This window comes from Protopterus annectens, chromosome 9.part0 (genome assembly GCF_019279795.1).
Source record: "Protopterus annectens isolate FY-2018-M chromosome 9.part0, PAN1.0, whole genome shotgun sequence".
In the NCBI taxonomy this organism is placed as follows: domain Eukaryota; kingdom Metazoa; phylum Chordata; order Ceratodontiformes; family Protopteridae; genus Protopterus; species Protopterus annectens.
In genome coordinates this window covers 953,774,034-953,800,870 of record NC_056743.1, presented here as the reverse complement: position 1 = coordinate 953,800,870, position 26,837 = coordinate 953,774,034, and the positions used below count along the sequence as shown (strand labels likewise).

The 26,837-nt window shown below is 45.8% G+C and overlaps 2 protein-coding genes across 3 annotated transcripts in view; both read right to left on the bottom strand.

Moving 5' to 3' along the window:
• KIF27 (kinesin family member 27) overlaps positions 1–26,837 on the bottom strand; it is a 1,524,306-nt gene that overhangs the window by 1,346,816 nt on the left and 150,653 nt on the right. The gene's annotated exons all lie outside the window — the stretch shown is intronic.
• Positions 14,611–20,897, bottom strand: HNRNPK (heterogeneous nuclear ribonucleoprotein K). 2 transcript variants are annotated; one of them, XM_044083688.1, is made up of 10 exons: positions 20,441–20,897; positions 19,499–19,571; positions 19,011–19,124; positions 17,186–17,314; positions 16,471–16,769; positions 15,980–16,019; positions 15,844–15,859; positions 15,676–15,740; positions 15,413–15,582; positions 14,611–15,109 (listed from the first exon to the last, which is right to left on the bottom strand). In XM_044083688.1, exons 1-10 carry the CDS (start codon positions 20,488–20,490, stop codon positions 15,079–15,081), a joined length of 987 nt encoding a protein of 328 aa, XP_043939623.1. In that variant the 5' UTR covers positions 20,491–20,897; the 3' UTR covers positions 14,611–15,078. The 2 variants fall into 2 exon arrangements, with proteins under 2 accessions (XP_043939623.1, XP_043939624.1); XM_044083689.1 differs by having other exon boundaries at positions 19,011–19,118.

Sequence of the window (26,837 nt, the reverse complement as noted above, 5' to 3'; positions counted from 1 at the left end):
CCAGTCTGCCCAAGAACTCCTGCCCTCCCATAGTGGCTGCCGCCACGACCATGGAATCTACTACCAGCTGCTTGGACAGGTTGGGTTAGTTTTTAGGTGTGGACACAATTTTATCGAGGCTCTGGGGGACAGGTTCTGTTGTCTGGGGCCTTCTAGGCACGCTGCATGATAAACCTAATGAGATCATCTGCAGGTGGGTCACCCAGGAAGTAGATGGTCCGGCATGGAAAGCCTGCAAGAACACCGATTCCTCTGAAGAAGGGTTGGAGGACTTCCAATCTCCCCTCTGTTTGAGGATCTCGAGAATGTCTTCAAATGAGACATCTTCTGGTGGAGACCGTGGGGACCCTTCTCCTTCATCATAATCTGTGTCTTCAGTGGTGGATTCCTCAGGGGAATCAAGATGCTTCCTCCTGCAAAGTTTTTTCTGGGGTGGCTCCCCAGTGGGGTCTTCTGAGGAGGACTCCGGAGAAAGAGTTCCTTTCGAGGGGAGATCTTGTGGCTCCCATGCCCGAGATCCCAGAGTAGGGGGTTGGGGCAGCTGTATGCTAGAGGGGGTTCTATTTCCGATGGCAATGGTGCCAACTGAGAGCCTGTAGAAGCGAACACCCTCTTCACCACTTGGAAAGTAGGCCCAGCAGAAGAGGGATGGGAGCCCGGAACCGAGTAGGACAACCTCGGAACTGGGGTCACACTCCACCCCGACGAGCCCACCTCTGGGTAAGGAGCTCCGAGAGGACTGGCAGTTGCTGGAGCCAGAACCGTAGATGGTACCACAGAAAAAAATCAGCGCAGAACTAGGAGTCACGGTGCCGACAGCCCAATCACTGCTCCGAGGGTGAGGCAGTTCTGAAGGAGCTGTGGCACCAACAGTAATCGGAACCAACAGGGAAGCCTCCACTGTCGGCACCGAGACAGAGTGAACCAGGAATCTCCGAAACTTGAGAAGGTTAAACAGGTGAATATGCCGGGACAGCTTCAGTTCCGAGAGGGAGGGAAGACCTAGTCGGGGTCGGTAAGCCTCCAGCTGCCAAAAGCTGGTCCACAACCCTCACTACATCCTGTTCCGAGAGACTCCTGGTAGATCTGATGGACGCTGTGATAAAAGGGCTAAATTGCTACCCCCAAAAAGGGCCATAAGATGGGAAATACCTTGTTCTGGCAAGGTGCTCAATCTTTGGGACAGCAGATGTCATCACAGGTGGAGCCGAGTAAGACATCGGTACCATGGCTGGGGATGGCACCGATGCTGGTACGGGACTAGTAGCCTGCGATAAGATCATGATAAGATCAAGGTCGGCACCGACGGAGAAGGCAGACACCGGTGCCACAGCAGTCTGTGCCGATGGTGCCGAAGTAGTCTGTTGTCGTCTCGGTTCCGAAGAGGACAGAGATGTTGGTACAGAGTGACTCCATTTTTCTTTAGGTTTTTCCCTATATTTCTTAATATCCTTAGGATAAGGAGGTAGTGAGACCTCCGTCCCAGAAAAAGCCCCCGAGAAGGATGTTTTCAACATACCCTTCAAGATGAGTTTGTTCTTGCGTTCAGCTAACATATGGTTACTGAAGCCAGAACAGATATCACAAGACACATTAATATGGTCAACGTCAAAACAATAAACACATCGGGCGTGACCATCTGAGTTGGGCATCTTACACACACTTATCACACTGCTTAAAACCCATCATGAAAAACACACAGAAAACTAAATTACCAAAATCACCACTTAACAAAAAACAACAGTGGAGTTATAGTAAATAAAAGAGAATTTTTTTTTTAAACAAACAGACAGGAAGAGTGCCAACAATGGTACTAAGAAATACCACAAGTGGTAAAGGAAAGGGCCTCTCAAAGGTAGGAGAGAGGGACAGTACCACCGATGGTACGAAAGGAACCACCGAAGGTAGAGGGTAGGTTTTTGGTAAGAAAGTATAAGGAATTAAAGACGAGGAGAAAGACAACAGAAAAAAGCTGACTAAAAGGTAATTATATAGATAAACCACAAAAAATACTGCACTTAGCTTGAGAGAAAGGCTTGGCACATCTGACAAGGAACCTGGCAAATGAGATCTGAAGAGACTATGAGAGGGGCATTGTGGGTAGGACTTAGCTGAGAGTTTTTGGCTGGCGCGAGCTTGGTAACGGCCGTGTCGGTTGAGGACAGAACCGAAGTCCTAACAGTAAGGAAAGAATGAAGACTTATATCAAATCCAAAGTTTCCAGAGATGTTGCACGCTGCCTGTAAATGATCAACACCCAAACAATATACGCACTGGGCATAAATAACTGAATTGGGCATTTTCCGCCCACATTTGTCACACTGTTTGAAACTTAGAACTGCCTTCTTTTCAGAAATTACGGCAACACTAATAATAAAGGCTAAGAAACTAACCAACAGTAACAGTATACTACAATTCTACACAGAAAAGGCCTACTATGAGGATAGGAAGGAGGGGCAGTACCAATGATAGTACTTACACTACCAGAGATAGAGGATAGGAAGGTTAGTGAAAAAAAGAATTACTACAAGGAAAAGGTTTAAGAACTTTTTAAGTAATTTTAAGGAGTTTTTGATACTGAAAAACACTTTGTTTAGAGAGCGCTGGTCTGGTACGTCTTGTTGGGAACGTGGCAAACGAGAGACTGGAAGAGGGGCACAATGGGTAGGATTTAGCTTGAGAGGACGGAACCAGAGTCCTAATCATAAGGAATGAATGAAAAATTACTTCGGATGTAAGTTTTATGGCATAACAACTCTTCAGATTCAGATAGGAATATAGTAAAGTATAGCTTAGATGTTTTATTTCAGACTGCCCTGTAATGTTGTGGCTGTGAGACATATTTAAGCTCTTAAAGTACTTGCATATCTATTTGGTGACACTGTACAAATCACTCCTAAATAGCCTTGCTCTTGGTCAGACTACCATTTGGATAATAGTAACATTATACAGTAGAATTGGGCACCTGTTATTAAGGGCCTAAAGTAGCTGATAAAGAGTTGACTGGTGGCAGTTGGAACAACCTTATTGTATAGGCAGAAGGGGTCACAGCTAATAAACCTGTGCCAGCCTTTTCCTAGGTGTGTGTGTCTCAATCAAATCTGAAAGTGTGTGAGTCAGCTACTTGGGCTGGGACACAAAGCACTGGTTGGACAGAGAGGGTGCTGGATGTTTTGGCTTGGCCACTCAGCTTTGCCAGTGGGGGAGTCTTTTTAGGGATCGGGAGAAACCAGACCCAGACTGTGATCCTTGTGTGCTCTTAAGGGAAATTGCACGTTACTGCGTGTATACTTGTCATCCTCCCAGTGTGCACGTTCCCCATTGTTGCCAGTGGTGAGGACTGAGGCTCCTTGATTACTGTGCCTGTCCAGGGACATCGCAGGGACTATGAGGATGGTTGTTGCCTTGCACGTGATCGCTTTTTGCAGAAACCTGGAAATTAGATTGAGGGGGGATTATGCAAAATGCACCCCCCCCCCCAGAGACCATTGCTGAGATAGAGCATCCCTTGGTGACTGTCCCAGTGGGGTGATCAAGGCAAAGAACTTTGTGCTCCCAGTTTACCCTGCAATTAGTAGGCTGCATTAAGGTAGGGGAGTGTGTGTGCTTACCTTTCCCTAAGTGCTTCCAATTTACCTTTGAACGAACTGTTCGGCTGCATTAAGGTTTTTGTGCATGTGGCAGCTCATATTTCCGTAAGTGGTAGTCTGGATTTGTTTACCTTCCATTTCATAAGTCCGGTACCTTAGGTACATGGAGCAAGAGCCTAAACTCTCTACGCATACCACCACCACTTGTGACTGTCTGGAATGTTTGGCTCATACTTTTGGTCTGTTTCTCTTAATATTTGTGGTTTTCTGGCAAATTAGTGAGAAAGTACAGTTGTGTACACCTACCATAAATGTAGATGTTCGAGTGTATTAACTGTTGCAGTCATCACATTTGGGTTATCCCTGCCCCAGAGTAGCCCTTGGCCAGCCCGAATACCAGAGACTTACTATTTCTGCGTCACTTGAGAACTGATGACAGGTCATCAGTTGTATAAAGTAAGGCAGCTGATGCCATTACATCAGTTTTTCTTGCCCTAACCTGTCAGAAGCCCCCAAAGTAGGAGACCAGGTTCTCGTGGAAGAACCCCATCAGTGGAAAATAAATACCAATATGTCCCTTGTAAGGAAAGAACAAGGAAGAATGGTAGCAAAAGGAGAAAGAGAAAAGGGGGATGGATGGAGGGAAACCAGGACTGCAACAGTGAATACACTCGAACATCCACATTTATGGTAAGTGTACACAACTGTACTATGTTCTTCGTGTTTTACTGTTGCAGTCATCAGATTTGGGTAGATTCCCAAAGCTGAAGAAATGGGTAGAGGCAGTCAAGGAAGCTAAAGGCTGGCCAGGATGCCCTGCAAGACTGCAGAGGCAAACCCTGCCCTGGATTTGGAGAAGAGAAGCAGGTGGTAATGCTTGGTAAAAGTGTGAACAGATGTCCAGGTGGCAGCATCCAGGATGTCCCTGGTGGGGACTCCTGTGAGGAAAGCTGCAGAGGTGGAGGCTGCTCTGGAGTGTGTCCTGACCCCCTTGGGGGAGGCTTTCCATGCTGTTTGTAGCAGAAATGGATCAGTGTGCTATCCATTTGGAAATGGTTTGCTTGGAGATGGCTTTTCTTTCTGCCTCTGAAGCAAAGCTAACCAGCAATTGAGTAGACTTTCTGAAGGATTTAGTCCTGTCCAGATAGCATCTGAGCAGTCTGTGCACATTTACAGAGGGAAGAATCCTTCCCCACTTGTTCTGGGGATTAGGAAAGAAGGTGGGCAGATGAATGGATTGGTTGAGAGCCACACTGGACACCACCTTGGGCATGAAGGATGGGTAAGTTCCGAGAGATACCTGGTCTGCATGGATGAAGATGAAGGGTTCCACAGCCATGACTGCTTGCAGCTCAGAGATTCTTCTGGCTGAAGTGATGGCCAGAAGAAAGGCAGTCTTCCAGGAGAAAAATTTTAGCTCTGGCAGAAGAAGCTGGTTCGAAAGGAGGCAGGGAGAGCTTTTCCAAACCAAAGTTAAGGTCCCAAGTTGGTGTTGGTGCCCTTCTGGGGGTCTCAAGTTGCTAGCTCCTGAGGAACTGTTTGATCAAAGGGTGCGAGAAAAGGGGCTGCTCAGTGGGAAAATTAGCATAAATAGCAGAGGCATGAATTTTTATAGATGAGAAAGAGAAACCACTATGTAGTAGGTCAGCTAAGTAATCCAGGATGAGATGGATGGAGGGCTGTGCCGTACTGCCCCCCTTAGCCTGGATCCAGGTGCAGAACCTTTTCTATCTGCATAAGACTTCCTGGTGCTAGGGTGTCTGGCCTCATGGATAACATCCAGAACCTGTTTACTAACATCCAGAACCTGTTTACTGAGGATGGAAAATTGGTTTGGGGTTAGGGAATAAGCCAAGCTGCCAAATTGTGTCTACAATTGGGGATGCATGGGTGTCAAGTGACAAAGTAAGAGTGGAAGTCTCGGTGTGGTATTTGCTTTCCACAGACGACACAAATACCTTTTTCTGACATCAGTTAATGCAAGAAAAAAAGGATCTCCAACAGGGTACTTAGCTTTAGAAGACTTCAAAACTCAGGTAGCAAACTGCTTCTACTTCAGGCTTCACAGCAAGAAAGACTGATGTAATGGTGTCAGCTGGATTACTTTATACCACTTACAACCTAATGTCAATTCTCAAGCGACAGCAATCGACGCAGAAATACAGTCTCTGGTATTCAGGCTGGCTGAGGGCTACCCTGGTAGGGATAACCCAAATGCGATGACTGCAACAGTGAAACACAAAGATATGGATTTACTAAATACTGATAACTATTTAAGTTTCCTACCTTTCAGCAAAAAAGTTATGTACGCACCACAACGTTCCATCTGAGTAGTTATACTTCATTTTCTGCAACCTGTGGGTATTCGGATACATATTGGATCCGAACCGGCAACATTTTATCAAGCATCTGCTCCAAGCTCCTCCCCTCACCCATAATGCCTCACCTCCCCTATCTTCCCTCGGATCAACTCAATAACATTAACCTAGAACAGGTTTGGGGGAAGGAGGAACATTATGGCGAGTACATAACTTCTTTACCTGAAGTAATTAACTTCATTTATCTGCTACCTGTGGGATAGAATCTCCAGCTATCAAAACTCCTGGGAGGCCCACATGGAAGGATACTCCTGAGCACCGCAAAGCCAAAAGATGCTCCCCAGAGATCAAATCCAACTTATAATGAGATGAATGCATATGACCTTGCCCAGGTTGCTGCTGCACAGATATCATTCAGAGAAACCCTAGACCAAAAAGAAGCAGAATTTGCCATAAATCTGGTGGAATGGGCTATAATAGGACCAGGTGGGGATAGGCCTTTATCCCTATAGACTTGCAGTATACATTGGCTAAGGAGACCTTGGAAATGGCCTTGCCCAAAAAGGGTCTAGAAAAGGACACGAATAACTGGTCAGACTTACGAAATTGCTTAGTCCTGTGTAGATAGAAATGAAGCTATGAACATCTAGCAAGTGCAACTTGTATTCACCATTGTTCTGGAAATTTGGAAGAACACAGGCAGATTAATCATCTAGTTAATGTTAAATTCAGAAACCACTTTCGGTAAGAAAGTGGGGGGGGCACGGCCGACAAAGCTTGGATCTCAGAAACCATTTTAGCAGAAGTAATGACCACTAAAAAGGCTGTCTTTCCAGGACAGAAATTTTAAGTCTAGTGACGCTGCTGGTTCAAAAGGGGGTGACACCAATGCCTGCAGAACTAAAGCAAGGTCCCAAGGGGGGATGGAATTCTTAACTGGGGGACGCAAGACAAAAGTACCTTTTATAAAGGCCTTGCACAGTCTCAAGGAGGCCAGAGCATTCAAATTTCCTCCAATATGAAAATTAGATATGGCTGCCAGTTGTACTTTCACTGTGTAGGAACTAGCCCCTTGTTGAAAAATATAGGACAAAAACTCCAAGACTGCAGGAACCGGGGCAGTAAATGGATCTATATTTCTCTGAGAAGCGTTTCCATTTGCCGCGATAAACCTTCCTAGTGGAAGCTTTGAGGGATGCCACCAGAATACTCTTTACCGAAAATAAACTGAGAGTCCTAGTGATCAGGGGAACTGGTGCAACCAAGCAGTCAGCTTGAGGCTGTCCAGGTCGGGTGGACTGAAGCCCGGGGGATGGGATACGAGATCCGGGCAGGGATCTAGAATCCTTGGAGGAGTTAAGAGCATGAGACCAGAGGAAGGGAAACCACACTTGACGGCCAGAAGGGGGCAATGAGAATGAGTACCCCAGTCAGAATGCTTTCTGAAGAAACTTCGGAATTAGAGAGGTAGCGGGGGATAGGCATACTGTAACCTGGGAGGCCCAGCATGGACTAGAGAGTCTCTGGGGGAGTCCCCTGGGGTGGGGATTAGAGCGAAGAACTTGCTGCACTTCACACTGGAAGATGCGAAGAGATCGCAGCAAGGGTGACCCCACGCTAGGAAGATCTCTTGCGCTACTGACTGTTTCAGAGACCACTCATATGGATTAGACTCCATCTGTCCGCTAAAATATTGGAGCGGCCCGGGATGTGCATTCCAATCACAGATTGACTGGTGGAAATCACCCACTCCCACACACTCATGGCCTCGCAGCACAGAGGGTAAGATCTGGTCCCTCCTCGTTTGTTGACGTACCAGACAACGGACATGTTGTCCGACCGAACTGCAATCGTCCCCAGGTGGAGAACAGCATGAAAGGCTTGCAACGCTACAAGCACTGCCTCATAGCTACGCCAGTCCCAGCTGCCCTAGCAACTCCTTCCGTGGCATGGGAAAGACGAAGCATGGGCATGTTAGAAATGGATTTCAGAGTCGACATTTTCACCAACAGCCGCTTGTCCTCTGGAAACAAGGACTCTGGGGGCGACACAGTGAATTCCGTGACCAGGTCCCGCTGGAGTCGAATGACGTGTGCCAAATAATTCAGCGTCTGTATGGAAAACTTCGCTGAAGAAAAAAACTCGCTTTCCAAAGTGGTCCACCACCCTAGACTCTTTGCCCGGAGGGTGGACCGAAGAACTTTCCTGAGAAATTCTCTCTTGGTGGCAGCAGTTACCACCATAGCATCCACAGGGGATCCCTTGTACCAAGCCTGTCTGTGGGAGGAGAAAGTAACCTGTCTGGGCGTTTGGGTATTGGCTCTATGGTGTTAGGCTCCTTCCATGCTTGCATGATGACAAGATCCACTTAATGGATCTGCAGGAGGGGACACCCAGAATGTAGATGGGCCCGTACCAAAGGCCTCTAAGAAAACAGTCTCGTCCATTGAGGGTTTTGGGGCTGACCAACCTCCCCTCTGGTGGAAAATTTCCATGATGTCTCCAAAGGAGACAAGACATCCTCGGGATGTGACCTGCGGAACAGTCACCTTCATCCAAATCTTCTGAGGGACTCTGGGGAGTTCATGTGCCTCCTCTTATATGAATGCTTATGTGGGGCCTCCTCAGCGGGACTCTGAAGAGGGCTCATAAATCATGGGATCCACCTGGGGGGCCCTCTGGCACGGGCTGTCCCTGGGACAAGCCGATGGGAGTCGTGACCAAATCCAAGCCGAAGACATCTGTTCCCTCTGATTCAGCTCCCTGTTCTCGGCCAAGAGAGTTGCTCTGATCCAAACAAGTCTGATCAGAGGAACTCAAGGTAATGGCCGGTGTGGAGGTTGGAGGGACTGTGTGCCGAACCCCCAGCTCAGAGGATCCATAAACCGAGACAGATGATCGGATCAGGAAAGGAGATAGGACGGACGGAAGAAGGGCAGAGGTCTCCTCTCTGGCTGGAGAGGGGCCTGGCCAGACTCCCATTTGGATGACAATGAATCTCCACATCATCCTGTCCACATCAAGCTCTGATAGACTCAGTTGACCAACACGGATCTGGTCCTGTGAAACTACCTCTAAGAAGGCCCCCGATCCAAGGGCTCAGTGGAGAACCATGGGGAATGGAGCAGAGAAGTGGTCCTAACAGCTTTCACAGATGGACTAGGAAAAGGCTCCCAACTCAGATGATCGCTTGCGGTGCCTCTCTACCCTTTTCTCTCTCTCAGCTTTTGTCCACACCACAGCAGGCTTAAAGGGAGGTTGCGTCCCCAGCCTGAGTGGGGTAGGTGGGCTACAGGAGCCGATGTAGAGGCAGTCGTCTCTAGGGCAGATTCTGTCATTGTCCATGCTGGTTTGAATGACCTGAGACGTACCTCCCTGGACTACATGGAGAGACAGAGGAGCTCTCCGATTATGTAGCCCAGGCTGGTATGACCCTGAGCATCCTGCCCTCACCAAGAATGCCACAATACAAAGACAAGATGATCAGCTTTAATAATTGGCTCAAGTACTAGTGTCATTCTAAGGGGATCCAATGTCTGTCTGCCTGGGATGACATGTTGGACAAGCCACGCCGCTTCGCAAGGGACGGCTTGCACCTGTCACCACTGGGCTTCCGGATATTGGCCAAGGCTCTTGCCACCCCCATAGTGCCTTTCCTTAGGCAAGGCTCAAAAGACAAACCCACCTCCTTAGAAAACAAAAATGGAAAAAAAACTAAGGGTAATGCTGCTAAATGCCAGAAGTCTGAATCTCAAGATGCAGGCACTCTATGCACTCCTCAGTATGGAGAACATAGACGTCTGTGCAGTAACTGAAACCTGGTTCAAGGCTCCTGAGAGCACCCCAGCTCTACCAGGCTATACCTCGCATCATGCTTTTTAGCCCCAAAACCCGGGCCGAACCACAAAGCCTAGGGAGTGTCCATATTCATCAAGGACACCCACACCTCCAGGTTAATAGCAACACATGAAGCATCAGAGACCATACAGGTGCAACTAACCATAGGCAAAACTGCTATACAACTGGTAGCATGTTCACCCTCCCAATCTCAGGAATACCACTCAGCCTTCCTGAAGGCATTGGAGGATATGAATGTATCACAAAATACCATCATACTGAGAGACTTCAACTACCCTAACATAGATTGGGTACATTATTCTAGCCCTAACACCCTAGCCCAAAGGTTCCTGGAATTCATAAATTCAAATGCACTGGAACAACTAGTCACCTCTCCCACTAGGGGAGATAATATACTAGACCCAATCATCACAAACATAGGGACAAAATGCTCCACACCGGAGGTATACCCCTCACTAGTGAAATCTGACCACAAACGAATCACCCTGGATATACATATCCCACCTCCCAGCACAAAAGACCACAGTGAAAAACTTCTCAAAAGCAGACTTCACTCTTAAGACTGAGATGGCATCCTTTAAGCCCACTGGGCCAGTGGATACCACATCCCACAATGTTGAATCCTTCACAAATGCTTTCTATGGACATCTCCAAGAATGCATGGATCATGCAATCCCAAATAAATCCAAGTCCCTCTCCACCAAAGGCAAGTGTCCTGTCTGGTGGACCTCAGCCATTAACGAATTGTATAACAAAAGAAGCTACTGCACGACAGAGCAAAATCCCATAAAGGGAAAACATCTGATAAACACTAGCAGAAAACTACGTTCTCTCATAAAAACATCAAAGGCCAGCTTTGAGAGAAAAATCGCCAAGGACACTAAAGATAACCACAAAGCCTTCTTCAGCTATGTTAGAAACCTGGGCTGAAACCCTCATGCTCAGTTAGTTCACAACAAAAAATACACTGAACCCACAGATATTGCCAACATTCTGGCTGACAGGTTCAGTGCAAATTTCTCCCCTCCCTCACCCCCAAAAGAAGAAATACCCGAATGTAATCTCCCTATCATCTCAGATGTCCAGGTGAGAGCTGCCCTCAGCAAAGCTAAAAACACAGCATCAATGGGACCTGACTGTATCCCGGGTTGCATGCTACGTGAACTCCAAGAGGAGCTAAACCCGCACATAAAAATGCTATTTAACCTTAGCCTTACAGAATATGTACCTGAACACTGGTGTACAGCAACAGTGGTCCCACTCCACAAAGGGGGTACCTCTACAGACCCTGGGAACTACCACCCTATAAGCTTAACCAGCCGGGTCTGCAAAGCTATGGAACTCAGACATTGGGAACCTACAGACACTTGACCCCACCCAGTTTGGCTTTGTAAAAGGCAGATCCTGAATTTTGAACCCAACAGTCACTAGAGCCATTGATGAGGGCAAAGCAGTCCATACAGCCTACCTGGACTTGGCTAAGGACTTCGAAAATACCCCACTCAGGCATCATAGATAAGCTCAACATATAGTCATCCCCTTTGGGAAAAACAAAGTACCCACAAATTATCAGAAAGCAACGCACTGAGTACGGAAAAAGTAATCAGAGACCTAGGGACCCAAGTAGACAGAGACCTCTCATTTGACACCCACGTTGCCAAAGTGGTTAGAAAAACCATTCTACCCTGCACACCTTATGAAGGGATTCACATACAGATCCAAGGATGTCATTGTACCCCTATACTCCTCCCTCAGACCCATGATTGAGTACAATGCCCCATTTGGTATGCACCTCACACGACATTTGCAACAGCTGGAGAGACCAAGAGGACCAAGGGTCTCCAACATATCTTATTCTGCCAGACTAAATAAACTCCAGCCCTATTCAGTAGCATACCACCTGCTCAGAGGTGATCTCTGCCTGACGTACAAGGCCCTGTCCAATCAGGAACGGATGGACATGCTCCACCTCAAAAAAATCCAAATCCATCAGAACCACGAGAGCTAAAGACTTACACCTCGGCACAAGTATGAATAGGATATGCTAGAGGAATAGATTCATAACCCAGAGGCTTCCCATGCTCTGGAACAAGATCCCAGTTCATGTTAGGCAGAGCCCCTCAGACTCAAGAAAAATCTAGAGTGGATGGGAGATCGTAAGTTTACCCCAGGGGTCACATCTGTCACTTCTAGACAGGGACACAGTAAACTAATTCTATACAAGGGGACCTTCACTGTGTCACTACTACACATAGATACAGTATTCTAAATCTATTCTGTGCATTTTGTACCATTTTATGGGGTGGCGAAAGCCACATTACTATGACTAGGCTTACAAATGCCCCAGGGCAGATAGTCTCAGTTTAGTACTAGGCTATGAAACACTGTTTATGGTAAATGGGGTGAAATAGCCAAATATCCCATTGTAATGGGCAGGGTTACTTAATAGTGTATGCAAATTTATGTTAATTAGCATACAGATTTGTACCCATTTTTCATGGGCCCCTTGTCCAGATTTTTGATGTTTTCCAGGTTGAGAAGTATGGTCCCCGAGTAGATGGTTTATGATGGGCCAAAATGATTTGAACCAGTGAGGTAAGGGAAGAATACCTGCAACTGGAAAAGGCAGGCAGCAAGCTTGAGATGTTGGGAGATTTGGATGAACCATTCCTGCTGGGTGCAGAATCAAAGGTTTCCAAAATAAGTGAGGCCCCAAGTGAAGGGAAACTAAAACCTGTCATGGCCAGGACAACTGTTCTCTGACCTCATGACTTTCTTATCAGGGGGTTGGGAGAGAAGAGAGTCTCTAGGTGACGGCAATAGGAGGAGAGTCTGTAGGTGACTCGGGATTAAGGCAAAGAAAGTGGCCCAGTGGAAGAAAGTGTTTCCTATCACAGCAGGGTTGAGACCACTGAGGCAATGGAACTCCCTGGAAGAAACCACACATTGCCAAACTGGCTTTTTGACAAAACGAATTGGTTCCCTCCTCGTTTGTTGATAGACCATCTGAACTGCCACTGTCCCCAGTGGGAGGGTATCAAAGTGCTTGCATTACTAAAAAAAAGTCCTCTCAGATGCACAAATTAAGTGCTTTAGACTGTCCTTCCCAGATGACCCCCCCCCCCTCTATCTGGGAAGCAACTGTGGTGACCATTAGTGGCTTAAGGAAGGAGAAATGGGCAACCTGAAAGAATCTCATTGGAATGGACCTACGAAGGTAGCAGCAACTGGTCATAAAGATGATAAAAAAAAAAAAAAAAAACTGTAGATTCATTAACTTGATTGGTAGGTCAGAAGCCAATGGATAATCTGCATGCGATAGATGGCCAAGGAAATGTTATTGCGACTGCCATCAAGCCTAGCATCTGTAGAAAGAGTCTAACTAACACTTCTATTCTGAATGTTTTACTTGTAACCTGACCTGGAGCCTCTACTGGGAGTGAAAAGGTTCCTTGAACAGTGCTTAAGGAAATAGACTTAACCGAGACCATCTGGAATTTGGTTTGCTTAACTCTAAAGGCAATTATGTCCCAGAGAAACCAACTGTTCCAGTTGGAGCTGGGCAAGTTAGCACCAGGGGTGACAGTCGAATGGAATGGGAGGAAGGTGAGGCTGTTGACAGGACACCTTATGGTGAACCAATTGGCTCATGGACAGAACATGTAAGGAAGTGGCCAATCCAGATGAGACGGTTCGGGATGGTTTGCCATGCAAGGCATTCACTGGTAGTCAAAATCCCAAACACTAGACTGATTTACATATGAACTAGGTTTGTGAACTTTGTCCACTGAAGAAATCCATGGCACCCAGATCACAGAAAGCTGCACTGTATTCCATTTAAATGACGTACTTTAGACACTTGCAGCACCCAAGTGACCCAAGAGGTTCCTCAAAGAAAATACAGGGTGCAAATATAGATAAGACAGTAACCGGAGAGCTTTTAAACGCCTCTTAAGGCACTCAACCCAGCCCTGATGGATGCACAGATCAAAGGTAACCCCCATCTAGGGTTCTAAAGTTAGTGCCTCAAAACATTCTGGAGACATTGCCCAGGCTTTCTATTAAACTAGGTCATCTGACTCCCATTTGGAGCAATGGATTGGGGGGAAAATCCACCTGGGTTGGCTCCCCATGTCACTTTCAGACAGGGCAATCTGTACAGGAAACAGACTGAACATTTCATTAGAGATCCCTATATTTTTTAAAATTGCTATGGGGCTATCATTCCTAGTCTGACCACATAAGGTCTGGCATATTGAAGCAATTCCAATTTAGGTCATCTCTAGGTATCCCAAAATGTAGTGCTAGTCTCACAGGCCTTTCTTCTTAAAGCTCCCATCACTGCACTGATTTTTTACATGGATACACTTCTATTGCAGTATTTTATGCCATCTAATGACAGATCTTCAAAGTGTTTACTGTTCTTTCAGACTGGCACAAGTCTTACTACCTTGATTCCTCTCCCACCCCTCTTCACACCCAACAGGATAAGAGTAACAAGTAACTTGCTAATACACTGCTTCCTTGTTATAACCTTTACTTTCTGTATGGCTAACAGGACCAGGGAGGTGCGATCACAGTATGGGTAGATTAAGAGTCAGTTTGACAGAACCAACTAAAAAACTACATGTACTTGGTAGCAGCAAGGTATTCCAGGGCAGGATAAGTTTTGAAAGTAAAACCACCACAGTACAGAAAGGTACTGTTCTAGTGGAAGCAGTTAACATTTTTAAAATGCTGTACTGTGCATTTCACTCACTGCCAGTAATTTAATGCAATCTGCAAGATTAGCAACCAAGCTTAAATTCCCGCCTTTTGCAAAATGGAAGAAAAATGTAGGCAAATCACGAATTCCAACTTTTTATTTGCATACCACTTCTGGCAGTAAGGTAAAAAAATATACATGGAACAAACAGGGCACTGGCTACATCCTTGCAAATCAGTAACCTTCAAATACGTAATAATTTATCATAGAATTACCAGTAGTCTCCACAATTAAAAAATCATAAAATGTTTTATTACAAAAACAAAATATCCACATGGCTGCTGAATGGATAACTGGAAAACCAGTACTTCTATACAGTGCACACAAAAATGAGAATGTTCTAGTTACAGAAAAAAGTACAGACTGTTTAACAAAATAAAAATCCAAATCACTCCTGCAGTTTTAAAAGTGGGGCCCTACGATTGATTCGTTAGAGATGAAATTTACACTCCGAATGGTAAACACTAAGCAGACGAGGAATGTTGGGCTTTTTAAACAGGAGCAGATTAAAAAAAACTTCACAGTAGTCCCATCTTCAGATGACTTCTCAGAAGAACCGGCCTGAATACTGTTTCACACTGGAAGACAGAAAAAAATACAAAGTTAAAATGTTTACCAAGATGAATTACTGCTTTGAACACAGAAAAGCCTGTAGAATCTGTAGCAACTGTAGATCCAAGGTCCATGCCATATGGCAGACTGTGATTTGTTGTCACCTTAGTATTCTAAAAACAACAAAATCACTAGTCTTCCACACAGAACAAGACCAACTTTCAATGAATCTTCTATACTTAGAAACATTTTTCTAACTTTGAAGCATATTCCTTGCAAGCGGTAAATTCTTGCCATACATTAAGTCTTGTAAACAATGTGCTACTTGCCTGTTCTGCAACAAATATTGTGCATTCTGGATCTGGTCCTGTGTGCCAGTGATAGTAATAATACGATCTTCAGAGCCTTCAAGTGGTTCATCAATTTTAATTGCAGCCCCAGACTCATGGCGTATCTGTTTAATCCTCTGACCTGCTTTACCAATTATAGAACCAGCCAGCTTAAAAAAACAAAAACACAAAATGCACTGTCAAGATGTGTTTGGCCAAATGCAAGGAATAATCCAAAGCTATTAAAAATAATTTACACTTACATCTTTAGGGATAGTCACTTGTGTGGTTATGACGGGGCCTCCAAGATCACCATATGAATTAGGACCTAAAAAGAACAACAACTTTCACTCAATTCATTCTACAGGCTAGTTTAAAAAAAAAAAAAAAAAAACCTCAAATTCAGCAGTGAAGACAAAAATTTGACTTACCATAACCACCTACTCCCTGTTGGTGAGGAAAGAAAAAAAAATTTTTTTTACTCAGAAATTTTTACCAGTCACAATCAAGTCACAGCAACCAAAGTTTTAACCCCCCTAACCAAACCCCCAAGAACTTAAAGGTTACCATTCCATCGTAACGATCACCAGGTCTGCCTCTTCGATCACTACAGGGAAAAAAAAAAAAAAAAAAAATCACATTACATAATGTAAGCACCAGTCAGATCCTACCACTGCATGGCAGTTGCGTGGGTTTTACTAGTGCCAAAATTAAATGGGTCAGATCCTACAACTGCATGGCAGTTGCATTTGTATTGGTCAAAGTTATCTGCCAAGATCAGGCAATACAAATTATACCCCCAGGCATGTACTTGACAACTGTTTCATTTAAACTGAAAACTGCACAATACCCCTCCCAGCAGTGTGCTTAGCAGTCTGGTGCAACTCAAGGTGCAGCAAGACCAAAGTGCAATTTTGCTTTCTAGGGAAGAGACCCTAGTACAATATTATGTGCACAGATTGCAGCTATGGCAACCCCACTTAATGGGAACAAAAATTACTACCAAAATGTACTAGCTATAAACTGCTGCTACAAGTTTTAAAATAGATGCTACTTACCCTCCTCTTGGGGGTGGTGGCGGAGGAAGTGGAAGGTTACGTGCTCTGCTAGCCCCTCTGCCACCCCGGGCTGGAAGTGGTGGTGGAGGTGGTCCTCTTCTGGGGCTCATGTCGTAATCATCTCTTCGGGCTGGAAGCATAGGTCGACCAGCAGGAGGCATGCGGTCAAATCCTCCACGCATAGGGAATCCGACAGGACGTCCTCTTCTATCATCATACATCATAGTGAAGCCACCATAGTCATATGTTTCATCGTAAAAGTTTGGGTCATAAGGCTGTGCACGGCCTTTGATTGGAGACTAAGGGGGGAAAATTACAGCACTTGTTAATGCTGATATGGACAATATGCTTTGGAAGCTGTTTAAGTGTAGTCGTAACTTTCATAGATATGACAGATGGCTCAAAGGTAATTTCACATTTGATGAATTTACATAAAAGCAGTCCCACAGTAATGACAGCGTTTCACTTATTTTTTTTACAATTTTCTTGCCCTCACAATAGGACAAAACTGCCCAAACCAGGACTTCTGTAGGGAGAAATGCATGGATGCTGGGTGCAGCTCCTTGGAAAGGGACAATCCTTACAAGTGGACTGCAACATGTATACAGACATGACCCACTCAACCTTAACAGGGCATAGATGCCACCCAACATGATCTGTGTTAATCGCACTGCAAGCCCCATTAGAAGCCATTTTATAAAAACATAGCACTCACCTCAGATATCAGGTCCAAAATGATCTTTATGCATTTCACCACCTTTTCAAGTTTGCCACCAACAAGGACTACTCTATCTGTAGAATGTGGACAGCATTCCTGGAAAAGTTTAATGGTAGTTTGCGTGTTCTGAAAGAGGAACAAATTAAAGTTTAGTCTCATTTTACAAGCTACAGACTTATTTTAAATACAAGTCTTCACACTATTTGATTTTTTGGTAATCTCAACGTGTAGTACCTTGCAGGATGTGCAGTAGCGAATCCAGCCCCGAACACACCTCCAGCCCGAACGCTCCTGCCATTCTGCTACTTTTAGCTTCTAATTTTATTCAGTTTGTGTTCAACTTTACTTTATTACCAACTGACAGTAGTTTTGATTTAATGCACAAATATGCGGGTTGATGGCAAATTTTAGAAGTACTTAGCTAATTATTTCAGTGTTAAAAAAGCATATAGCATAAAAACATGGACAGGTTAAACTCTTATGGTAAATTGGCAATTAAATATATTATCGTTGTGTCTTATTCCTGGTTAGGGGTCGCCACAGTGGAACTCCAGCCCGCTAATGATCTGCAGTAGATTTTTACGTGCTGGCTTGCTGGGCCTAACGCACAATCAACGAAGGAACGCCCATTCACACATGCCGCCACACTTAAACGCTCCGAGAATTGAACGGGCAAGGTCTGTGAAGTGACGCTACTGCAGCACCACCACAGTGAGCACAATAATATATTAATACACATTAAAGGAAATTTTAGCCAAGTTAAGTGGTGTTTGGGTAATGAACCGTGCCCCCCACGTTCAAAAATTAACCATTGCGTTTGTGCAGTTATAACAAGTCATGTTTAACTTGCAAGTAGCTTGCTATTAGGAGTTACAAAAACATTACTGTCCCCGTTTCTGAAAAGTATAGTGGGTCTTAAACGCAAGGGCCTTTGCTATATAAACAAGTTTGGCAATTTTCCAGTTATCGGGGCAAATAGCTTTCCATTTAATGAGACACTGCTTATAATCCCCATGTGATGTTAGCTGTACAAACCAGTTATGTTCAAACTTCAAGACTAATCTACTTACAGAAAATTTAAAATCTCTTCAAGATGACAGCTACGTTGCAGCATGACTTTTACTAACCCAGTAGTGGTTATGCTGTGTAAGTGCATTATTCTAGTGCCATAGTACTCAGAGGCTTAAAGGGATTGTACATAGACTGCTGCACAACAACAACTTTGCATCACTTCCCTTATCCCTAGCATATGTTTCTTCACATTTTTGTAATGGTAGTTTTCTGCCCAAGACACACTTCAGGGTACTTTAGAATTAGGGCTCACATGTAATTCTTATTGACAGGAAAGACAGCAAGTGTGTCTGCCACTTCAGCAGCAGCAGTGAAGTGAGATCACCGAGTGTGCCTGGTAACATTCCAAGCAATCATTTTCAAGTGTTGCCCTGATATCAGTGCTCGATTAGTGCGCTTGTAGCTAAAGGGGAGTTGAATCACCTACTGAAAAATCACTCCTGCTCAAGTACAAATCTGTTCTTTTGTGCATGACAATAAAATTTTAATGTTTTATTAATGTTTGCTCAAGTTTTGAAACACCTAAATGTGAAACAGGATTAATTCTGTAACTACCCCAGCTGTGCTTTTTACCGATATTGAAATGGTAACCTGGACAGTCTTCTACTTTCCCCGGCCAATCATGTACATCACACCCACTCCACACCCAAAGCTGCTCAGAACGAGTGTGAGGTACTACACTTTTGAGATTACCAATTTTTTGTAGAATGTTAATCGTTGGTGCTCAAATTTTCAATTAAAATGCAATTACCTCTCGGAGCTCCTTAATTTTTGCTCCTTTGACACCAATGATCCCACCAGCCAGACTCTGATGTATAAGAATTCTTAGTTCACAATCGAAATCGCTTCCTTTGTAATGCTGGTACTAGGTAAAAACAAAAGTTGATTAGTACACCTCGAATTTAAGCCGGACAAAAATTCAGCACGCAAGACCCCCCCCCATCCAAGTCTAGTTAGTGGTGCTACAGAACAAAGTGGATCATACAGGCAATTTTGATGAAGGGTCTAAGACTGACATCTTTTTACAAAAAATTTGCCCTACACATAAGCAACAGTTCCAGAACAGAATTTAGGCCACCTACAGGATTGTGATTTGTACCACAAAGCACTTTATCTACAACACCCTGTGCACTTAGTGAACCACATTTAGGACAGTGTGGCACTACAGTTTGCAGAAATTGTAGTCAGCTGTCATGAAGTGCAAAATTTAAGTTACCAGTCAGACGCCATTTTACTCACCTCCTCTAGAGTGGGGATAATCTTCTTCAAAATTTCTCCAATGGTGTCTATATCGGCACTGATGCTCAAAATGCTGGCAGTTTGTTTTTAAAACAAAAGAAAATGTAGTGAGCTCACTATCCTAAACCAAGGAAAATTTCAATCTTAACATTTACTAGCCCCCCCCCAACACACCTATAATTAGCCTCCCCCATAATTGTATAAAATTAATAAGCATGCAATTATATTAAGACAAAAAAGGTCTTTTTAAAAAAGCTTGGGCAATTGGAAGGGCTCAGATTAAGTGGGCAAGAAAGTCTGACGCAGAGCTGAGAGCAGAAAAGTGAAAATTTCACCAACACCAGTAATTTAGGAAATCCTCGCCATCACATTTGCGACACTGGCACACCTTCTCTTAGGGGAGGAAGGAGAAAGGAAGGGAGCAGAAGGGAAGGGAAAGAAAGCAGGAATATGCAAGTGGTAAAACATTTTTTAAGTGCAAAAGAATTAGAATTGGAGCAAGTTATGACACTAGTTGAAAGACAAAAGAATGCAAGACAGAAGACAGACAACACAAATGGTAAGTGAAAGAGTGACTAGGTTAGCACTTGTCAAGAGTATGACAAAAATGTTCTGGGAGCAAGGTGGGCCACAAGGACAGAGCAAGAGACTGCTTTTAAACAAATTTATGATTTAGATATGCAGCAACCAACTATGCAACACTTGAAGCTGTGCTCCTTCCATTACATAAAAAAAAAAAAAAATCAGTGGACTGCTCTGGGTGGGCAATTCACTAGAAAGACCTTATGGGATTAAGACAAACTACCCCCTAAAAACATTATACCAAGGGAATACCCCAAAAAAGAAAATAAAAAACACACATCATAATAAATATAAAGGCAGGTAATATAAAAATACATTTGTTTCTAATCAGGCAGTGAGGCATAAACCTTTGGGACATACCGCTCGGGGCCACTGCTGTCTGGGACTGAAACACTGGCATTGTACTGCATTGGTCATTGGCGTTCGTGGATGTTGGCAATGGGCAGGGCATTCAATCGGAGGTTCAGGTATGGTGCCCATTTTTTTCAATGAGCCCATAAGGGCATAGCCAACCAGGGTTTTCACACGGGCGTTCAGGGGTGGATGGGTCAACGTCATTGATTGGCAACACAAGGGCAAGTCAAGTCGATCCAGTGCATGGGCAACGGAGATGTGGCCAAAACCAAGGAGAGGGAAAAATGGGAAAAGGAATAAAAATTTAATTGAAATACAACTGCAAAATTTCATTTAACAATTTCAACAAAAAAACAGTTTATAAATACACGTATATAGACTTCATAATATACAATGTTTAACAGTTGAAAAGTGAAGTCTGTAGAGTGACTCACAATATGCAACAAGGATTTACTTAATCCACTACCACTTTTGCAAATGACAGATTTACAAAGTAAGTGACAATTGTCAGTTGCCAACTTGATACTGAAAAAATATTAACCAAAATTAACTGAAGGTGAAGTATGCCAAGGTGCTGCCCATCTATTCAGATAGAAGGGGGTGGGCCACCATTCAAAGTCAGGGTTCAAGCAAAATGCTGTCATGCCCAAAACAGAGCCAATAAAAACACCCCTTTCATTTATTATTGAAACATGTGCATTTCTTGCTAAGGCAACACCCCTATATAAAAAGGGGCATTTCTTAACACCCCCATCAGTTTTTTCCCTTGACAAACTCCACCTGCATTGCAGAACCCTGGTGATTGTGTACAACCTCAGTATTTTATTCACTGTGTATCTTGGCTTTTCCTGGTTAGGGGTAGCCATTTTACGATTTACAATGCAGAAATTAGTATTACAGCAATGAGAGAATATCAATTGTTCATACAAACATACTAGTGAAAAATGTTCAGGAATTGAAACATCTGCACTCAACCTGGCAAGGGCAGACCCAATTGAGATGGGACAAAGTTGAATATACAAGAGCATCACACCCAACTATGGGATCCCTATTAAACCTCATTTAACAATGCTGGTATTCCCCCATGACCAAGCATGGACACCTAGGTTAGCCATAGTCAGCTAAACCAGAGTGGGAGATAAATGAAGAAACCCCCATTTAAGATCCAAAATCCAACTCCACATTAAAGATTCAAAAATATACATAACTAAAAGATGTTATGTGATCCTATCTTGCCTACATTCTGACTGATGGGACAGCGTCCCTAGCGCCTAAATCCTGGGTGGCTCATTGGAAAACACTCCTGAGCACTGTGGAACCAAATGAAGCTCATCCTCTAGATGCCACATCTAATTTGTAGTGAGAAATGAAGGTGTGCGGGGAAGACCATGTAGCCGCAGCACAAATGTCACCAATAGCAAGCTTAGAATGAAATGCTACCGAAGTAGCCATAGCCCTTGTAGAATGAGCCTTAACAGAGGTGGAAAGCTCTTTGTTAAAATAAATATAAGCTTGAGTAATACAGTCCCTGATCCATTTGGCAATAGTGACCTTCGTGACTGGGTTGCCCAGTTTGTTTTCTGCAGAGGACACAAACAACTGATCTGTCTTCCTTGATTGTTTGGTCCTATCCAAATAAAAACGTAACTGCCTGTGGACATCTAGTGTGTGGAAAATAAACTCTGCTTTATTGGAGTATTTTGGGAAAAAAACTGGGAGCTCTAACGTCTGTTGCAAGCATAAAGTAGAACAGACTTTAGGAACAAAAGAAGGATTTGGTCTGAGGGATACCCTGTCTGTGTGAAAAACCAAGTACGGGGGTTTCACTGACAAAGCTTGAAGTTCTGAAACCCTTCTGGCTGAAGTAATTGCCACTAGAAAGGCTGTCTTCCATGATAGAAACTTCAGATCACAGGTAGCTGCCGGTTCAAAGGGGAAAGAAGTCAAGGCACGTAATACTATATCGAGATCCCATGGAGGTGCAGGATGAGAAATCGGAGGTCTTAATAGAGCAGCACCTTTCAAGAAGGTCTTACACAACCTGTTGCTCATTAAAGGTGGGTCTATGGATTCATGAAAATTAGAAATCGCTGCCAATTGTACTTTGATGGTAGAAACAGAAGAGCCTTGGTTGAAAAGAGAGGTCAGGAATTTGAGTACTTCTGCCACGGGAGTAGAAATGGGGTCCAGGCCCGGAGTTGAGCCCAGATAGCAAACCTTTTCCATTTGCTAGAATACAGTTTCTTCGTAGTAGACTTGTGAGCTGAAGACAATATGTGCACCACATCTGGGTCCAGTGCATGTCTCCTGACTATGGTCGGAAGAGGAGGAGCCAGGCCATCAATTTTAATGTGTGTAGGGACTGGTGTAGTAGTCCCGACTGATAAATCAGTAGGTCTGGGACCTGGTCCAGGAACCATGGACCTTCCAGAGCATGTTTCGAAGATAGGGAAACCAGACTTGACGAGGCCAATAAGGAGCAATTAAGATCATCTTGCTCCCTAAGAGAGATGCCTTTTGAATTACCCTGGGTAGGAGAGGAACTGGAGGGAAGGCATAAAGCAGGCCGGTGGGCCAAGGATGGACTAACGCGTCCATAGGGCTCTTCCCCGGGCCGGGATTAGGGAGAAAAATCTTTGCACTTCGCATTCAGAGGAGTCGCAAAGAGGTCGCAGCACGGAACTCCCCATTCGCTGAAAATCTGCCTTGTTGTAGTCATATTCAGAGACCATTCGTGAGGAGAGAGGATGGTTCTGCTCAACCTGTCGGATATGACATTGGACTTGCCCGGAATGTGAGTAGCCACTAGGAAGCGTTTGGTCGAGACTGCCCATTCCCAGACTCTCATCGCTTCCCTGCAAAGAGGATAGGATCTGGTCCCTCCCTGTTTGTTCAGGTACCAGACAACTGACATGTTGTCTGAGTGAATACCAATTACGCCCTGAGGGAGGTAATTGTGAAGGGCTTGGAGGGACAGGAGTACTGCCCTCATTTCTAGAATGTTGATGTGGAGAGGGGTCTCCTCCGGATGCCATTTGCCCTGGACTGACCTGCCCAGGGAATGCCCCCCCACCCCGTCTGGGAGGCGTCCGTGGTCAAAGTGGCCGCCGGAGGGGGAAGAACAAAGGGTCGTCCCTGATCCAAATTGGAGGACTCCAGCCACCAGCGAAGGTCCCGTCTGCAAGATTCTGTGATCCATATTAGATGATTGAGAGGGAGTTCCTGAAAGGACCACTGAGTTGAAAGAAGCCACTGGAGGATTCTCATGTGTAACCTTGCCAAGGGAACTAGCAGAACTGTGGCAGACATCGAACCCAATAGCTGCATGACCATTCTGGCTGGGGCTTTGGACCTGGGGAGTAAGGCTCGAACCTGATTTTGTATGATCTGAATTCTGTCTGCAGGTAGATAGACCCGCATCTGGTTTGAATCTATCTCTGCCCCTATGAATCTTATTCTTTGAGATGGCCGTAACACAGACTTTGGCCAACTGAAGGTCATTTCCGAGGGAATTGCCCAGTGATGTTGTGGCTTGCAGGCTCCGTAGAAGTAGATGCTTGGAGGTGGCAGTTAGAAGCCAGTCGTCTAGGTACAGAAACACCTGGAATCCTAGACTCCTCAAGTGAGCAGTCACTACTGCCAAGCATTTGGTGAACACCCTGGGGGCTGTGGTGAGACCAAAGGGCAGTGCACGGAACTGAAAATGACTGCCTCCTAGGCTGAAGCGCAAGTGTCTCCTGGACGTTTGATGTATTTTGATATGGTAATACGCGTCCTTGAGGTCTATGGAGCACATCCAAACACCTTTCTCCAACAATGGGAGAATGGTTTGTAAAGTGACCATTCGAACTTGGACTTCTTGACTGAACGGTTTAGGTTGCTTAGGTCCAAAATGGGCCTCAAGTCCCCGGTCTTTTTTGGCACCAAAAAGAATCTTGAGTAAGTCCCTAATCCAATCTGGTCTGCGGGACCGGTTGGATTGCTCCTTTGCAGCAGTTTTGAAATTTCTATGGCTGCGGTATCCCGTTGACTGGGTGGCGGGTCCGGGATTCTTTTGGACTGAGGAGGGACAACAGAATGGGATGGAGTAACCTCCGGCGATAATTGAAGCACCCATCGGTCCTGAGTGATCCCTTCCCAGGCCTTTAGTTGCTTGGCGACCCCGACTGGCTCCAGAGCAGCACAGTCGGGCAATCCCTCAAGGACTATGAAAAGCTGAAGAGCCATGAAAGGACTCGTGGTCTCCAGTGTTGCGGGGCCTCTGCCGCCTCTGGGACGGCGTCTGTGATGAATTTCCCCCTCCTCTGCCTCTGGAGGGGGAACCTTCCTGCTGAGAGGGGTAAGACTTCTGCGATCTTCGGAACCACATCTTCCCTCCTCTTTTAGCCTTGGGATAAGGCGAAGGGAGTGGAAAATCATGCCCCTACGGCAGTCAGAGTCTTACCCTCCTGTTCACAGCGGGTAAGTGTGTCTTTCACCTTGGGCCCAAACAGGGAGGACCCATCAAAGGGAGCGTCGGCGAATGAAGACTTGAAGGCCTCCACGAAATGACACAGGCGGAGCCAGGCTTGTCTCCGTAGAGCAATGCCTGTACCCGCCGCTCTACTCGCCTTCGGCCGCATACGAAATGAGCCTCATGGACGAGTTCGAAATGGATGACATTGTAGCCAGCTGAGATCCAACCGTCTGGGCCAGCTCCTCAGGCAGGTTACCTAAGAGGGTATCGGATAGCTCCTTAATCAGATCCCTCTGGAATCTTGTAATGTGCGTCAGGTAGTTCAAAGACCTCAGAGTAAAGGCCGCTGAACTTAGGGTGCGCTTGCCGTACCGATCCATGCTCCTAGACTCCTTATTAGGAGGATGGACGGACGTAGAAGCCTCTGCTACATCTTGCTGCGTAGCAGATGCCACCACCATAGCATCCACAGCCACACCTTTTGTGAGGAACTCTCTATCTGGGGGCCCCAAAGAAATTTGTTTGGATGAGCGGGCACCGTTCCACAGAGTCGGGTGTTCCCACGCCCTCCGACAGATCAAATCCAAGAGCTCGTCGAAGGGCGGAGACACCCAGGAGGCGGAGGGCTGAGCCCCGAAGGCCTTCAGGAACACCGACTCATCAGCAGAGGGAGGTTTGGACTGCCAGCCGCCTCGTTGTTTTAGGGCTTCCAGGATGTCTGCAAAGGAGACATCATCCGAGGATGACTTGGGGGACCCCTCTGCATCATCGAGATCGGTGTCAGATGTCAAAGACTCGTCAGGGGAGTCAACGTGCTTCCTCTTGCATGTTTTCTTCCTGGGAGGTTCCTCCGAAGAGGCTTCAGAAGGACCTCCAGGAGGGGGAGAAACCCCAGCGGGGGTAACCTGAGGCCCAGGGGCTCTGCTGTCTGCGGACAGGGGAACTGCCAATGACCCAGTCTCCAAATGTAGGGAAGGAGCTGGGGAAATGGTGGAGGTAGCCAATGAAGATTTGGCTAGAGCACTCCTCATAGCCCTGAAGGCGGGACCACCAGAATCCTGGGAAGGTCCCCCCTCCATGGCCACGACAGTGGACGGTACTCCCGCCGCCGACGCACCAAGAGGGAGACTTGGGACCGAAGGTATCAATCCCGAAGCCTCCCCCCAGGGCCGAAGGAAGAAGTCCGTGCACTGAACTCCGACCCAGGAGCCGGAGTCGGAGCAAGGGTCAGGCCTGACCCTAACACCTCCACTGGTTCCACCAACACCTGCTCCAATGGTGCCGAAGCTGTTGGAGGAGGAAGTACAGTAAGGGAGTGGACCATCGGCTCCGAAGCCAAATGGGCTGGAGCCGAAACCATCTTTTGGAACACCGGAGACTGGAAGAGTCGAAGGAGCACCCTGTCGATGTCCGAATCAGACATCCTAGAAGATCTCGAGGATACCGATCGGGCCCGAACCGATTTCTCCATCGGCTCCGAAGGGCTCGGGGACCGGCTCCGAAAGGACTCAACAATTATCGGCTCTGAGGAAACCTTCAAAGAAATTTCCCTCGGTGCCGATAAAGACTTCGCCCGAGGGGAAGTGTCTGAGCCGATGACCTTATCGGCTCCAATATCAGTGGAGCCGATGAGGGTGACCCGCCTCGATGCCCCAGACCTCGGCTCCGAAACCCGAGGGGTCGAGGCTGGAGGCATCGAGGCAGACTGTTCAACCTCGGCTCCAAGTCCGTGGAGCCGATGGAGAAGTCTGCCTAGTCTTTTTAGCCGTCGGATCCGACTGACTGGTCGGAGCCGGCGCTTTCCTCTTTTTGGAAGGAGAAGGAGAGGAAGACAAAGCCTCCTCGAAGGAAGGCTTAATTAATCCTTTGAGGATTAATTTGTTCTTCCTCTCCTGGAGGACTCTGGAGGAAAACGCATGGCATACACTGCACGATTCCTGTAAATGT

What these genes read in the sequence shown, in the direction of transcription:
- HNRNPK (XM_044083688.1), bottom strand. Translation starts at nt 20,490, where the DNA reads ATGCAGTACAATGCCAGTGTTTCAGTCCCAGACAGCAGTGGCCCCGAG. An exon ending in AAGTGACTATCCCTAAAGAT is followed by an intron (nt 15,583 to 15,675) that starts GTAAGTGTAAAT and finishes TGTTTTTTTAAG; the next exon opens with CTGGCTGGTTCTATAATTGG. An exon ending in CAATATTTGTTGCAGAACAG is followed by an intron (nt 15,110 to 15,412) that starts GCAAGTAGCACA and finishes TCTGTCTTCCAG; the next exon opens with TGTGAAACAGTATTCAGGCC.